Here is a 17475-nt window from a genome sequence, read left to right as displayed (position 1 = left end):
ACACACACACACACACACACACACACACACACACACAGGCTCCTATATCAGCTATAAATATCACATGAATCAACACAGGCATACATAGACACGCTCACAGAAAGGGACACTCATTTGGAGTGCCTGGCACGAACACACACACACACACACACACACACACACACACACACACACACACACACACAAACAAACAAACAAATGCGCGCGCGAGCAAAAACACAAACACACGCACCCTTCGGAGAAACATTTACTTAGCAGACAAATAAACCAGCACAAATTAGTCAACAGCCATCACAAAGCTGCCACACAGATACTGTGCTTTATTCATAAACCGTAAATTAATTTCTTATTTAGTCGTGGTATCCCAAGACGACGTTCTTTTGCTAAGAAGATATTTTTCAAAGTGGATGAGAAATATATACACCTCATCAGTCACTTCAGTGCTTCTATATACTGTATCATATATATCATATATATATATATATATCCCACTAAAATTTTTGGTTACACATGACTCACAAGTATGCTGATATCCACAGAAAAAAAAATAAGAAACTAGAAACGTCTTGAGTTCTTTTGTATGGAAGAGATTATGTGCTTCTTAGCAGTAAGATGTTTATTATTCTCGTTGTGGCCAGAGACTTGGTAAAGTCCCTGGTAAATTGCCAAACCTCCACTTTGTGTCTTAAATGACAGTTGTGTATATTCTTAGTCACTTTTTTCTGCTGAAACTGTGAATACGGGAATGCGATCTGATTACTTTGTGTACTCTTCTTTTCTCGTGGATATGAGCATTTTATTAGAGAGAGAGAGAGAGAGAGAGAGAGAGAGAGAGAGAGAGAGAGAGAGAGAGAGAGAGAGAGATTTTGTGTGTGTGTGTGTGTGTGTGTTGGTGGCAGGAAGAAGATATAAAATGGCGTGCTCTGGCTTAGGGGGTTAACTGGACCTGACACTGGGAGAATCAGGGCTTACACGTCAACCCAGACACAAACACTTCGAAGGAACGCAGACAAGCTTACATTCAGACGCGTCCTCGTTGTCATGGGAGACCACAGCAAGTTTTCCTTTAGTATCATACAAGAGCTTAACGGCGCTATAGGCCTGCTCAACACCTGTATAAATTAGAGATGTTTCTGAACCATGCTTCGCTTTGGAGTCAGTGTTCCGGGGCCCTATATGGCAGCAAAGCATTTGTCCAAATCAGAATCGTTTCTGAACAACCACCCCCATCACCATCATCCCTGCCAAGGCTACCACCACCATCGTTATCATCACAGCCACCATCACCACCACCGCCACCATCACCACCACCACAGCAACCACCACCAACACCACAGCTACAACAACCACCTTCAAAGCTACCACCACTACCACAACTACAGCTACGACCACCATCATCATCATCTCAGCTACCACCACCACCACCACTACAGCTACCACCACCACCCCCACCACAGCTACCACCACCATCATCATCACAGCTACCACCACCACCGCCATCATCACAGCTACCACCACCACCGCCATCATCACAGCTACCACCACCACCGCCATCATCACAGCTGCAGTCACCACCACCACCTCATCTACTACCATCACCACAGTTACAACCACCACCACAGCTACAACCATAGCCACAGCCACCACTACCATCACAGCTACCACCAGCACCAACACCAGCACAGTTATCACCACCACCATCACCATCACAGCTACCCCCACCACCAGTACAGCTGCCACCACCACCAACACCACAGCTTCTCCCACCACCACCACCACCACCACAGCTGCCACCATTTTCTGCTGAATAAAAGTGTTTGTTCGTAGCACCAGTGAAGTAACAGACATGATAGTGTACATGAACAACCCCTCCCCTCTCTCTCTCTCTCTCTGCAAAGACGTGTGAAACTCCACGAAATTGCCCAGCCTCCTCTTCCACATGCACGTATTGCAACACCAAAGGAGACAATTATTAGAGGCCAAAACGCTCCTTCAGATAATATCAGTCGACATGAAACTGAAACTGACCCATCTGGGACTAATATCCTTCCACCCTGCCAAGTTTCATCTAAATCCTAGTCCCAGTTTTGGGTGCATCACACACTCGCACACACACACACACACACACACACACACACACACACACACACACACACACACACACACACACACACACACACACACACACACACAGGATTATAGTATAATTTTTAGAGTTTGTTGATTACGACCTCATATTCATCTTTATGTTTCATTTCTTTAAGCACTTCATTTCCAGCACGATTTTCTCATCCAGTTCTTGAGCTTAAGACAGTCTTATACTGCTTGGGATTATTTTTTCGAGTTAGATGGATCAGATGTTGCCTTCATTGCCTCCGCCAACGAAGTTGAAGGAGGTTTTGTATTCACCCACGTTTCACTGTCTGTTTCTCCAGACGGTATCTCCAAAAGTTCTCAATGAATTTCAATGAAATTTGGTGGAAAGGTGGGCAATAAGCCAAGAAAGAATTTACTATTTTTTTTGGGGGGGTAGGGGTATCCGGATCCGGATCCGGATTCTATGTATAATATCCGCAAAAGTTCTTAATGAATTTCAGTAAAATTTTGTGGAAGAGTGGGCTATGGGTCAAGGAACAATCAACTGAATTTTGGTGAGGATCAGAATCCTATATATTCCACACAATATCTCCACGGATCCGGATCCAGATCCTTCTTAATGACAATGGCATTGGTGGAGATATGCTCGCTCTGAGTTGTTTGTAGTTACCCTTTAATGTCACAACAAAAACAACAATACGACGGATCTCTCGTAGGATGCATAATGTCATTGTGAGATTGTAAGAATAAACACAGATAACGTCGTTTCGATTCCAGGGTTTAATTGTTATATAGCTTGCTTGAATATTGTATTAAAGGATGTCAAGTGAAATGTGTATAATAAATTGCTGGGAATGAGATGTCACGATGTCCCTTAGCGGCGCGTTCTTGTTGACATAGTGAACACGGTGGCGCCTCTTCCTTACCAATATATTTTGCAGATTACTCCTTAACATTCAATTATATGCTGTTTATGCATTTTCACTACTGACATACCTTACATCAGTGACATATAATGGGTTTAGTAAGATATAAGAGGTAAAAAATAAATTGCTTAAAAAATGTGCTATGTTGTCTCATAAGCCATCGAAAATCATTCCTAAAATGTGTTTTGTTGCACAGTTGTTATGAGTCAGGTGGGTGAATTTTACCTGAATGGTCTAAAAACTGAACTGAGTCTGGAGGCCCACTGTTGACGTTTGCATTAAGACGACGGCTGTCTGATTATACCAAAACCACCATTAGATGCTCTTATTCAACTTGGGAAGAGTTATGAGGATATTAATTAAGGCTGTATCTAACTACCTCAGATTGAAAAATTGGTCCAGAATTACTATATATGTAATCGCCTAGAGGTTACAATGATAATACTATAAAACATGTCATTTTAGGAAAGAAATAAAAAAAAAATATTGTGTGATTCTATTCCAACCACATTTCTTAATTCCCATTCTTAACACCTTCGCTACCGAAAAATAACAATAATAATAATGATAATAATAATAATGATACTCACTTGTTACTACAGCCAGATGAACTTAGCCGGCTGGGGAGAAAGCTACAGTAAAAGGTTAATGGAGATTATTTCCAGCCTCAGCACTACCAGATATCTCCCTTAAACTAAGTAAATCTGGTGGTAGCAAGATGACAGCATAAAAGTAGTAATCGAACTGAATGAGATAATAAGACAGATTGAGTAAAACTGTCTGATGGTAGAAAGAAAATATTTTATTAATGATGTCATCGCTGGGAGAGAGAGAGAGAGAGAGAGAGAGAGAGAGAGAGAGAGAGAGAGAGAGAGAGAGAGAGAGAGAGAGAGAGAGAGAGAGTGCCCGTTCTTTATTGCATCAGTTGTAAATTCCCTCTTTTGTCATCCAGTCCTTAGGTGCGGAAAAGGACAATGCCGATGTTAATGAAGATGATGATGATGATGATGATGATGATGATGATGATGATAATGATTGCCCTTTTCTCTTGCATTACAGAGGTGTGGAACTTTGGAAGGTTTCCCTAATTGTTGACGAGGCCCCATGACTTCTATGCGTGTGGTGACTGCAGTGGTGGTGATGGTGATGATGGTGGCAGGTGTGGTGGGTGGAGAGGACAACACTCGTCATAACTACGCCACCACACGAAGGTTGGTAGAGAGGATCATAAAGAGGAGGAGGAGGAGGATAACTGTAATGATGACGATAATGAGGATGGTGGTGATAGTGATGGTGGCAGGTGTGGTGAAGTGGGAGAACTACACTCATTATAACTAAGCCACTACACAAAGGTCTTTAATGGTCATGATGGAGTATTATTGGTAGTGTGATGAGCAACGAAGAGATGGTGATGATGATGATGATGATGATGATGATGATGATGATGATGGTTGAGGTGGTGGCAATAATGATAAAGGTGGCAATGGCAGTGATGGTGATGATGGTGTATACATAATGATAGGATGACATACGGAAATGCGATGATGATGATGATGATGATGATGATGATGATGATGATGATGATGACTGTAATCTAATGGTGAATACTGTGGGAGTTCATTCACGTCCTAATCGGCGACCATCTGTTCCTTCTTGACACCAGACTAATTAATCAAACACTCGCAAACACAGAACCGTTCTTGTGCTGACCATACTTAGCTCTCATGATACAGGTCATCTCCCACGCATCACTCTCCTCCTCCTCCTCTTCTTCTTCTTCTTCTTCATCTCTTTATTTTCCTGTAATTCTACTCATCTCTCATGATATGAATTCCCTCCTCGCCCCTCATGGCTCATGTCTTCTGCCATATCTCCCACTCCTATCATGACACAGGACCTCTCTCCATGTACCCCTCCCCTCTCATGACACAGGCCCCCTCTCCATGTACCCCTCACCTCTCATGACAGGCTTCCTCCATGTACCCCTCACCTCTCATGACACAGGCCCCCCTCCATGTACCCCTCACCTCTCATGACAGGCTCCCTCCATGTACCCCTCACCTCTCATGACAGGCTCCCTCCATGAGCCCCTCACCTCTCATGACACAGGCCCCCCTCCATGTACTCCTCACCTCTCATGACTCAGGGTGTGGAAGGCAGAAGAGAGAAAAGAAACACAATATTCTACCTCTTGGTGTACAGTATGGTGGTAGGTGGGCCCACCCATCATCGGATCACTCATTGTAGTGCTCTCTCTCTCTCTCTCTCTCTCTCTTTCCTGGTGACTGTACACAGAGAGACGGGCAAAATGCTTTCCTGTATACCAGAAAACCATTTCCTTCGTAGGTGGTAATCATATAACCAAATGACGTCTGGTGGTTTAGTTGGGAAAGGTGCTCCAGCTGGATGGAACCCTTGCTACAGTCTATCATCTTCTTTTCTCCACTGATCTCCTCATATCTCAGGAATAGGAAGATAAGCGTAAATGTGTGTGAGTGTATTCAAGTTTCTATTTAATCAGTGCCGGTGTGCCCAAGGATTAGTTCTTGCCCCAGCCTTGTTCCTCAGTCACATTAGTGATCTCTTTTCTGTAACCAGTTATCCCATTTACACATACGAGTATGCATATAACTCAACACATCACAGTTCCTTTACATTTATCCACCCATTCACAAATTTTCATATCTTTAACTCCCAGCTCAGCACAACAGACGTCATAGACCAAGACTTATCTATGATCGCTGAGTGGGGACAAAATAACATTGTTTCATTTAATGCTAACAAAGCCAAATGTATTAAGTTTACTAATATACAGATACTGCCTGATTCCTATGTTACACTCAATCCAACCGTTATTCCTGTCTATAAAAGTATTGAAGTTCTGGGTGTTTTGCTTAACAGTACCCTCAACAGGACCTCTCACTTTAGATAACTTGCTGAAACCGGCTGAAAATAACTAAGATTATTTTACGGAGTCCGTAACTTCCTTATTGACCAGCAGTTAGCTATAACTCACAAGAGTCCTGTGACCTTTTAGCTTGAATATTGCTCGGCCTTTTGATGTGGATGTGGAGAGGTTGCACTAGAGCAACTGGACAAAATTTAGGACAAAGCTCTAAGAATAATTAATATTTCATCATTTACAAATGAACTACCTCCCCTACCACTAAGAAGGAATGTTGCCTCCCGAGCATTATTCTCTCTGACAAGAAGGGTATGTTTCCACCCCTGTTTATTTGTTTATTAGTTTGTTTGTCTGTTAGCAAGATTACTAAAAAAATTAAAAGAAAGATTTGGAGCAAATTTGGTGGGTAGATAACCCATGTCCCAGAGAACAATCGATTTAACTTCTGGGACCGATCCGGGTCGTATTACAGATTCTGGATCCCGAAAACACTTTTTGCGAAACCCTAATCAGTGATGAGAAAACCTAACCCTTTATGAAGAGTGGTTTGGAAATCAAGTTGTCCTTGTCGGAGAGACGATCTCCACCGAGTGCTCCTCTAGTTTTACAGATACTTTAATGGGAAATGCTCAGATGAAGATGCATCCATTGTGCCACTTTTCCACTCCTTCTCCCGTGCCACACTGAGCTTGGTAGCGCTCATGGCTTGCCCGTCACACTGCCATTATGCACAAGTTCTGCGTATCAAAAATCTTATATTCCCCGGGCGGCATCTCTTTGGAGATCGCTTCCCCAGATTAGTTTCCCCCCAGTCTTCAACCCACTGCAGTTCAAGTCCAGCTGTTACAGATATTTCATGTACAGAGGATACATGTAATTTGGTGCAAGGATTTTTTTTTCTATAGTTTTTCCTTCTTCTATTTTTTTTTTTTTTTTTTTTTTTAAGTCTGAGGGGTGGTTGGAGTTTGTTGCTCACGCATTGCCACTCAGGGGCCAATAAGGTTGGTCACCATTGCCTTACCTGTCGGGACTGAGTAGCCTGGCCTTGGTCCCTACGCTTTTGTTTATATGGAGCAATATGGGATCAACGGTGGTATATGTCGCTTCTCTTGTCTCCTGCAGCTATCATGGTGAAGTTACCCGTCATATTCCCCTAATCCTTCATGACAGAAGATCCTCTTTTCCTATGCCCCGTCATCTCCTCTCATGGTTAAAGGGGGGGGGGAGTCGGGGAGTTGACAGGCACGGCAAGGATCTATATTTTGTCTCATGGTACAGTTCTCCCACATTATCGTAATCTCTTGTGGTAGAAGTCCCCTCCCCCCAGGCTGCATCCTTCACCTCCCACGATAAAACGCAGAACAGAGCTAGGCAGGGGAAGACATGGTAGGGTAGGGAAGGGCCGTACAAGACACGGAAAAGATGCACTATATATTCTCATGGTACAAGTCCCACATTATATCACCGTCACCTGTCATGATGCAATCCCGCCTCTTCCCTTCCCCCTCCTCCCCAACTTGCTCACTTGTCATGGCAGACGGAAGGGCACGTCAGGGAAAGACATGGCAGAGCAGGGAAGGGCAGGAAAAAAAGAGACACTATGTTGTACTTCATGGTACAAGACATCTCTTATACATCCTCCAGATCACATGGTAGAAGCCCCCTCCTGCCATGCTCTCTACTTCACCTCTCATTGTAGAGGACTGGGCAAGGGAGGGCAGGACAGAGGAGTGATGTGTTCTGCCTCACGATAGGGGTCTCCTCCATGTCAGCGTTTTTCATCACTCATGATTCAGGCCTCCCATATACGTCTCATCCCTCATGGTAAAAGCCTCCCACATTGGCCTCACACTTCATGGTGCGACCCCCTCCCCCCAGCTCGTACCATGCCTCCTCCACCTCTCATAGCAAAGGGCAGGGGAGGGCAGGGCAGGGGGGGGGGAGGGGAGGGCGGGACAGAAGGGCACTATGTCCTGTCTCATGACGTTGGCCAGACCACAAGCCAGACACTGTGACGTCACGCCATACTCAAGGTCCCCGCCACGCACCACACCTTTTTAGTCACCTTCTCTTCCTATCACCATCATCTTTTTATTTCTCTCCTCCTCCTCCTCCTCCTCCTCCTCCTTTCATCATCATTATCATTATCATCACCATCTTTTTCTCTCTTCCCTCCCCCTCTTTTCATCATCATCATCATCATCATCATCATCATTACACTGTTATTATCATTTTCTTCATCCATTGCTTTTTCCTCCTTGTCCATCTCCTCCTCTTCTCTTTCTTCCTTCTCTCCTCCTGCTCCGCTTCCTCCTCCTCCTCCTCATCATCATCATCATCATCACCACCATTTCTTTCATCTCCTGTAACTCTCTGTTCATCTGATACTCCCATTTCTCTCTTATACATTGAGGTTATTTTCGATTTGTTATTTTACTTTTCATTTTACTATTACGTTCTCAGATTTCGCCCACCTAAACGTATCATTCATTTTCGTTTCTTTAGCATCTTGTCTGGCAATCATCTTTTCGTCGCCCCTTGTAGCTTTATCATTTTTGTTTTAATGACATGGCTGGGCTGTTTTCCAGGTTTAATTATAGTGAGGGGAATTAATGGAGCTGGTTTTTTAATCTGCGCACTACAAGAGGTCTCTCCCAAAGTGATAATGCTTAGACGACATACGAGTATCTCTCTCTTTCTCTCTCTCTCAGTACAAACCCTTTCTCTTTACCAAGTCAAGAAATATGAGAGAATGAAACACACACACACACACACACACACACACACACACACACACACACACACACACGCACGCACGCACGCACGCACGCACAAGCGCGCGCGCAGGCACACAAGTCTGACCTACTGTAATTTGTGTGTGTGTGTGTGTGTGTGTGTGTGTGTGTGAAAAGAGGAGGTAACTAAGGGGAAGTACAGTGAAGGAGAGGAAGGCAAAGTGAATGGAAAGCAGTGAAGGGGGATTGCAGTGAGCAAAGGGAGTGAAGTGAGGAAGGGGAGTGCAGTGAGAGAGTGGCATGAGGGAGAGGGATTGTTGCAGCGGAGAGAGAGAGAGAGAGAGAGAGAGAGAGAGAGAGAGAGAGAGAGAAGTGGGAAGAAGTCAGTATGCAGAGGGGGAGGAATGGGAGAAGGGAGAATGAGTAGCAGAGGAATTTATTTCTCCTTTCACTCCTGTCTTTTCCTGATTGTCGTCCTGTGTGTGTGTGTGTGTGTGTGTGTGTGTGTGTGTGTGTGTGTGTGTTTATTTTCTTATGTGTTGATTTCGTAGATTTATATAGTAACTGCTCTGCTTCTTTGTACGTGTAAATGTTTTGTGTATTTGTTCATGTGCGTGTGTGTGTGTGTGTATGTGTGTGTGTGTTTATTTTTTATATTGTTTGGATTTCATGGCTTTTGTATCATATCTGCCCTGTTGATTTGTGTGTGTGTGTGTGTGTGTGTGTGTGTGTGTGTGTGTGTGTGTGTGTGTGTGTGTGTGTGTGTGTGTGTGTGTGTGTGTGTGTGTGCGAGCGCGAAGAGGTTTTTCTTTTAAAGTAATGGTATATGCAGTTGCTGCATATTGTTTTTCTCGTTAGCTTTGTTTTCTTTGCTCGAAATGATTGGCTCACTTTTCTCACTTGTTTTTTTGTTTTGTTTTTTAAATGTTTGATGCAGTAGTTCATTTTCTTTTTAATATGTTTGTTAATCCATTTGGTTCATACATCCTGTTTCTTCCCTGTTGCTCGGTAATTTACGATTCTTTTGGAAGAGTTTGATAGCCAAGATTTATTTTTATCTGAATAATTAAGCACCTGTTTCAGAAAAGGGCCTTTATTTTCTAGGGCGTTGCGTTTTGTCCTGATTAGGGTTCAAGACGTCGAAAGCAGGATGAAAGATAGATAGATAGACAGACAGATAAATATTTACACTGATATTCCAGTTATCTTTTACGGTGCTTCGGTATTCTAGGTATCGCCTTAAGATTTTTAATAGTGCATTTGTCGTTTTAGGTGCCTTATCGATAGCGTATGTAGATTAGCGGTCTGATCATACATGTATCTGTATGGGTGTTTAGTAGTACCTGTTTCTTTTTCATCTTAAAAAAATATATGCACCCACTTCTTAGCATCCGTGGCTCAGTGAGTTAGAGTGCTTCGCTCTGGCCGAAGAGTCGGAGGTTCGAGTCCACCCAAGAGTCACTGGTAGATATCAGGAAGGGTATCCGGTCATAACACCCTCTAAACCTAAGTCCTCTAACCAGGGGCAACGCCTTAGTCCTTATTTGAAGAAGGGGAACACAGCTTGAACCACCCCCCTCCCCGAAAAAAAAAAAAAAGTCTCAATCATCACCAGTTTTATGTATGGTACCGATATCATAACAAAAAAAGTTAATCTCTCAGGCAGAATCGTTTTTTATTTTGATTTGGTGGATACTTTGCCTCAACAATTAATATAACGACACTACCGCAACTGAGCTAAATGTTGGTGTTTAGTAGCCAATAGTGACATCATCCTGGGACGACCACCGGGGACTGAAGGTACTGACACTCTCCTCGGATGAATGCCCTATTATCTGGGTAACAGAAAATAAAAGCAATATTTATGGAAGCGCTTAGTGCCAATATTATCTCCCAGTTAAATGCGTTATACTCACCCACCGGGTAAGTATCAGCTCAGACATTTTAGATCGGCTACTGACAAACAGCTATGTGAGTTACGCTGCATTACCACACACCGGCCAAAAATAATCAGTGTGCTGGTTGAATGAACTGAACTTAAAATACTCTCTTCGCTCTAACCTGGCGTAAAATTGCCCTGTCTATCTTGAATGGTGATTTAAAGCAATACATCAAGGCTACAATATAATGCCAGTCAGGAAAAAATTCAGTTATTCTTAACATTTTTATTATTCTTACTACTACCACTACTACTACTACTACTACTACTACTTCTGCTGCTGCTGCTATTATCATTATTATTATTATTGTTATGCAGAAGTAGCAGTAGTGGTCGTGGTCGTCGTCGTCGTAGTAGTAGTAGCGGTAGTCGTAGTGGTAGTAGTAATAGTTGTTGTTGTTGTAGTTATAGCATCGTAGTAGTAGCAGAATTGTTGATGTTGTTGTTGTTGTTGTTCTTGTTGCTGCATTTACATGGACATTATCGAGACACTATACTCCCAGTCATCCTCTACCCTCACCCACCATCTCGGAGTCCGGAGTATATGAGTTAGATAACCTTAATTTATTTCACTTATTTCCAGTGACTTTAGTTCAAACACACACACACACACACACACACACACACACACACACACACACACACACACACATATTCTCTCTCTCTCTCTCTCTCTTACCAAAATTAATCCTCCTCACTTTCTTTGTCTTCTATCCCAACACACTCTCCCCTTCCCTCTTCCCTCACTCTCTACCCCTCTGGGTCCATTCACCACATCCCAGGTGCTCCTCTCCTTACCACAGGCGGTCATCGTCGGGACCAGCGTATCAGAGGGACGAGTCCAGATCCATAATCGAGCGACAACGGTCGGACTTGGCTCTTAGTAACTACACGCCCATCCTTCCAGAATCCTTACGGAGCCGTCCAAATCCGATGTGGCCTCAGCTCCAAGGAAACGACATTGTCACAGAGGGTAGGTAACTGGGATGGGATGGTCAGAAACCACACTGCACACCCGGGCGAACAAGAGGTGACGAACTTATGATCCTCTGGTCGGGAGGTGACTGTGATAGCTCCGGTGCCCCACAAACTGTTGGACGAACCACTTGATACGTTGTCTCTGCCCGGGTTTCAGATTGTCAGCCAAAATACCTCTATATATATGAGTATCAGAGGTTGGTCATACTTACATCCATATTTACGTAGGAATATTAGGTTATCACAACTTACCTCAGCTTCACACTCACTCACATCCCCCTTCGTTCTCATTTTCCCAAATTAGCATTCTCTCTCACACTTTCTCACACACCCTCTCTCTCATTTTCTCATATCCAAGCATACTTTCTCACACTTCCTCACGCCCTGTCACTTTCTCACACTCATTTTTCATTCTCTCAAATGCTATTTCTCAAACGTCATACTATACTCTCTCTCTCTCTCTCTCTCTCTCTCTCTCTCTCTCTCTCTCTCTCTAACGCTTTCTCAACACCCTCTCATTTTCTTACTCATTCTCTCTAATTTTCTTACTCTCACACCCTCTTATTTTCACATTCACGTCCCCTCCCAAGATGCCCAATACACACTCACCCTCTCTCTAATCCTCTCAAATACACACTCATCCTCTCTCTAATCCTCTCACTCTAATTTTCTCACACCCAGACACAATTTCACACCGAACTATTACTGCCTCTCTCACACTCTCTCACTTTCTCACATTCTCTCTCTCTCTCTCTCTCTCTCTCTCTCTCTCTCTCTCTCTCTCTCTCTCTCTCACTGTCTCACACACTTCATTAACTCTGATTTTCTTACAGTGTCAGACGCACTTACATATTCTCTCTCTCTCCCTCTCTCTCTCTCTCTCTCTTACACACACACACACACACACACACACACACACACACACACACACACACACACACTTCTTCCCACACGTAAAACCTTCAATATTTCTTCCTTCAACCTTCCCTCCCTCCCTGTCTCCCTCCCACCCTTTACCTTCCCTCTCTCTCCCTCGTTTCTTCCCTCCCTCCTCCTCTTTCTCCTCTCTACCTCCCTTTCCTCTTTCTCTTCTTTCGTCCATCCTTTCTTATCTCTCCTTTCCTCCCTCCTCTCTTCTCTCTCTTCGTCTCCTCTTTCCTCCATTTCTTTTTCCTCCCCTTTTTCTTTCTCCTTGGTGTCCCTCCCCTCTCTTTCGTCTAATATATATAAAAAAAAGAAAAGGAAAAAGCAAGAGAAAGAGAGAAGAGAAACCAAAGGAAGAGGGAGAGAGCAAAGAAAGGCAGGAAGAAATGAAGGGAAGGAGATGGAGAAGGAGGAAGGGAGGAGGGATGATGGAAGCGAGAAGGAGAGATTGAGGAAGGGAGGGAGGGAGGGAAGTTCTGTGGTCGGGAGTTTAGCATATTACATCCGATCCTCCCCCTCCCCCTTCCTCTCCCACTCTCCCTTCCCTTCCCTCAAGTGGTTCTTCCAGCAGCTTGTGGGACGCCGGAACTATCACAGTCACCTCCCGACCAGAGGGGCATATGTTCATCACCTCTTGTTCCCTCGGGTGTCGCAGGAACCGTGGTTTCTGACTACGATATTGTCACAGAGGGTAAGTGACTACGACGGGATACAAGGTGGCTGAAAGAGGGGGAGACGTATATGACTATAAAATTCTTTTTCTTTGCACGACTTTGTCACAAAGGGTAGGTGACGCGGACGGTACTTGGTAGTTTTGGGGGCATGTGTTTGAACAACGGTGCTTTAGAATAGCGCCTTCGCGCGGGGGCACTGACATAGCTGGACGACTCCACAGCCTGGCTATGCAAACGCCCCTCAACTCCCACCCCATCCTCTGCATGCAAGGGGATGGTGGACTGCAGGAGGGGGTTACCTTCACTCTGCAGTCTAGCAGGTTTACATTCAGATGGACCTGGAGTTACAGTTACTGCTACTACTCTCTGTACAACGATGTCACTGAGGGTAAGTGACTGGGATGGGGTACACGGTGGCCTGGGGAGAGGGGTATGTGTTTATATAATCCTTTTTCCGTGCAGGCTCCCTCTCCGGCCCTCACTCAGAGGCCGGGATACTTAGGCACGGCCGATTGTCCACCCACTTATCGCATAACTTTACAATATAATAATAGTACTTGCCCTCCTGATCATGCAAATTTATCGTCTAAAAACACTAACTACCAGATGAGGAGGAGATTGGAGCAAATAACGAGAATTTTCACCCAAACGAGGGAATGGAGCAGATGATATATTTGTAACCTGTCCTCTTTGCCTCCTCTTGCTCCTCCTCCTCCTCCTGTTCTTCTTCCTCTTCTACTTCCTCTTCTTCTACTTCTAATTTTTCCTCGTTTTTGCCTGTTTATCTGCCTATCTTTCTGTCTTCTTGTCTGTTTGTAGTCTGCGCTCCCTCTGGTTATTTTTCTGTTTTCATTTCTTGCTCGTCTATTTTTCGCCTTTCGTTTGCTCCTTCTCTTTCTCCTTTTCCTCCTCATTCTGCTTTTCTCTTATCGTCATCATCATAATCACCTTTTCCTTCTTCTTCTTCTTCTTCTTCTTCTTCTTATTATTATTATTATGATTATTTCTTGATTGTTAAACCTCTCCTGCTCTTCCTTTACCTCCTCTTCATCGTCATCTTCCTCCTTTATCTCTTCCTACTTATTCAGCGTGGGATTGTCTCTCTTCTTGTCCCCCTCATCCTCTTCCTCCATCTCTTCTCTCTGCCCGTTGTCCTCTTACATTCAGTCCATTTCCTCTTCCTCAGTTTGCCTGTCTCTTTCTTCCCTCCTCCTCCTCCTCCTCCTCTTCATTGCATCTACCGCCCATTCTTTCTTCTTATTTCTCGCTTCCTTCTCCTCTTTCCTTGTATATTTAACGATCTCACTTCCTTCACCTTTCCTGTCCCCTCCCCCTCCTCCATTCCTCTTCTTTTCACCTGTCATCCTTCCTTCTTTCTTGTTCCCACTCTCTTTCTCCTTCTATGCACTTCTTTTCTTTTTCTCCTAACATATATAGCAAGAGGAATCTCTGTCTCTGTCTGTCTGTCTGTCTGTCTGTCTCTCTCTCTCTCTCTCTCTCTCTCTCTCTCTCAAGTTTAATCTAAATTTTCCCTTGCATGCCTTGATGATCAGTTTGTCTAGCATTATCAGAGTTCCCTCGCTGTTTTTTTTTTTTTTTAGTTATTTTTCACTCTCATTTCTGTATATACATGAAAACTAATATTGGTAATTTGTTTTCTTTTGATTCCGTCTTCCTTCCTTCTTTCCTTCCTTCCGTCATATCCTTCATTTTTAAACGTCTCCTTCATTCTTCTCTTCGCTTCCATTATAGCAGCAGTTTTCTTACCTTCCTTCCTTTTCACCATCCTCCTTCATTCCATTCCGTGATTCCCATGTTTTCCTCCTTCCTTGCTACTTCTTCTCCAATCACAGTTTCTTTGCCTTTTTCCTTTTCCTTTTCCCTCTTCCCTTTCCATCATACCTTTTCTCCTTTCTTCTCCTGCATTCACAGTATTATTTTCTTTCATATCCAGAGCAAGATTTCTCCCTCTTTATCCTCCTCCCTTTCTCAAACTCTTCAGGTTCCATGTTTAAATTTTTCTTGAGCTGAAGTTGTGTGTAAAACTTTCTATTTATAATGTTGTCTTGTCTCATACGGTTACCACACACTTCACTGCCGAAGTAAATATTAAATTGAAGAATAACAAAAATAATGATAACAGTAAACTTATGGAGACTTGTTTTATCGCACAAATTGGACAAGCTCTTCAATCCTATGACGTAATTTTATACTTTATTCTTGATACTATCACCCAGTGGCACTAAAAGGATTAACGATGGTAACAGGTATACTTAAATCCTCCAATCTGAAAAGCCTCTCCAACGCAGCATACAATCCCTTGCTGGCCTCAGTAACAGAATGTAAGATGCGTTAGTGTAGTTAGCCTTATGAGTCTCATGGAGTGTTCTTTATTTTATATTTGCTATCTCTAATTCAGTTGTACTCGGTTAAGGGGAAGAGTTTTTGAACTGGAGAAGTTACATACAACCTTCAGTAATCTCTTCACTACCAGGGCTCTATCCGCAGCTGTCTTAAAATCGTCCAGAGTTAGGCAGAATAAGCTAGAAAACATAGGCTATTGGATTCAGGGCTTAGTAGAGGTGGAAGTATTTTTGGTTCCAACCTCCTCTAAATGTAACCCAAATAACCTGCGGGCTTAACTTCCTTCTCGCTTACGGTCCACCATCCTCCTTCTGGGGGATAGGGAGGGAGGTGAGGGACGCCTGTATAACCAGTCAGCAGAACTCTCCAGCTATATCGATGCCACCACGTGAAGGCCTCCCCCTCCATCACCATTCAAGGGGTTAAGATCCTTGGTAAATGAGGACCGACCCCTCCACATTCCTGCCTTGATACACTCTTTGGTTTCGGCTGTACAGTTTTGCCATACTCATCATATTCCTTCCTTCCATTATCCCCTCCTTCTCATCATATTCCTTCCTTCCATTATCCCCTCCTTCATTCTTTCTTTCTTCTCATCCTTCCTTCCTCTCCACCATTCCTTCCTTCCTTCTTTCCCCCGCCTTCATTTGATTCCTTTTCGTTCTTTCCATCCTCATTTCGTCCACTGATTATTATAATTATATGAGGTTTCCCCCCCCCCCCTCTCTCTCTCTCTCTCTCTCTCTCTGATACACCCTCCTGTTCTTGCCTTGCCTTTAACTCTCCAGTTCACCATCCCACATTTTATCACCCATCTTTTCCTCCTATAACCCTTCATTATCTTTATCACTCCCCATTCTCTCCATCAGTTATTTCCCTCCCTGTCAATCGTCTCTGTTATCTGTTATTTTATCAACTTGTCTCGTCTCGTTTCCCTGTATCTCTCATTTTATCTTCCCAGTGTATTTTCTTTGGGTTCATCATCCTTATTTCTTTATTATGGGCTTGAATTTTGTGCCTGTTTGACCTCTCTCTCTCTCTCTCTCTCTCTCTCTCTCCCTCTCTCTCTCTCTCTCTCTCTCTCCCTCTCCTACAGTCTAGTCCCTCTCTTCTCCCCACATTTTTCTGTCTTTTTTCATGCCATCTCTGGATTCACTTGCTCTCTTCTTCCCTGCATCCCTCTTCTCTCCACCGTTCCCTCTTCTCATCTCCCCTACACTGGTAACATCTTCCTCTCCACCGCTAATCTCTCCACAATATATATCTCCACCTTTACTTCTTCCCTCACGACTGACTTCCTCTTCTTCACAACATATTTAACACTTCTCCGCCACACCTCCACTCCTCTTCGCTACTCTACCACTTTCCTCCATCCTCCACTTCTCTTCTCTCCTCTACCTCCCCTCCCATCTCTCCTTCACTTTTCCACACGTCTCCACCTCCTTACCTTCGCCTCCTCGTCACCTCTCTTCTACATTTCCCCACCACATCATCAGTTCTCTAGCCTTCTTGTTCAATCTTCCCCACTCCTCCACAGTCCTTTGCTACCCCTCTCGAACACCTACCTCTCTCAACCGCTCACCATCACTTCTCCATCATCTCTGCACTTTTTTCCACCTCTTCACCACACCTTTTCTATTTCCTTGCTCCTCTCCGACCCAATGATATCCCTTCAACACTTCTCTTCTCCACACCCTCTCCACTACCTTCGTTAGTTTTCCGCTACTCTCACTTTCCACTACGTCTTCACTTCTATCTCACCATTTCTCCTGCTCCCTCCCTCCCCATTCTCTCCCTGGTCTCCAGCACTGAATGCCTGCCCTTCTGCAACTCTCTCCACCAGTTCTCCCACTTCCTCTACGTCTCCATCCCTCCTCCACAGGCTCCCATCTCTGGATAGTTCTTCACCTCTACATCATTCTTCTTCACCACT

At 44.0% G+C, this 17475-nt stretch overlaps 1 protein-coding gene across 1 annotated transcript in view; it reads left to right on the top strand.

Moving 5' to 3' along the window:
- The window catches only part of LOC145406449 (uncharacterized), a 137817-nt gene that overhangs the window by 88659 nt on the left and 31683 nt on the right, over nt 1–17475 (top strand). Inside the window, exons 2-3 of the mRNA XM_080277605.1 lie at nt 4083–4234; nt 11406–11575. Of these exons, the coding sequence (XP_080133731.1) occupies nt 4128–4234; nt 11406–11575 (277 nt within the window). The 5' untranslated portion in view covers nt 4083–4127. The remainder of the gene's footprint in view (nt 1–4082; nt 4235–11405; nt 11576–17475) is intronic.

Source organism: Coenobita brevimanus, chromosome 70 (assembly GCF_032717465.1).
Source record: "Coenobita brevimanus isolate Jiangsu-jjx chromosome 70, ASM3271746v2, whole genome shotgun sequence".
Lineage (NCBI taxonomy): Eukaryota > Metazoa > Arthropoda > Malacostraca > Decapoda > Coenobitidae > Coenobita > Coenobita brevimanus.
The sequence above is the reverse complement of the archived record's forward strand: the minus strand, read 5'-3'. Positions and strand labels throughout refer to the sequence as shown.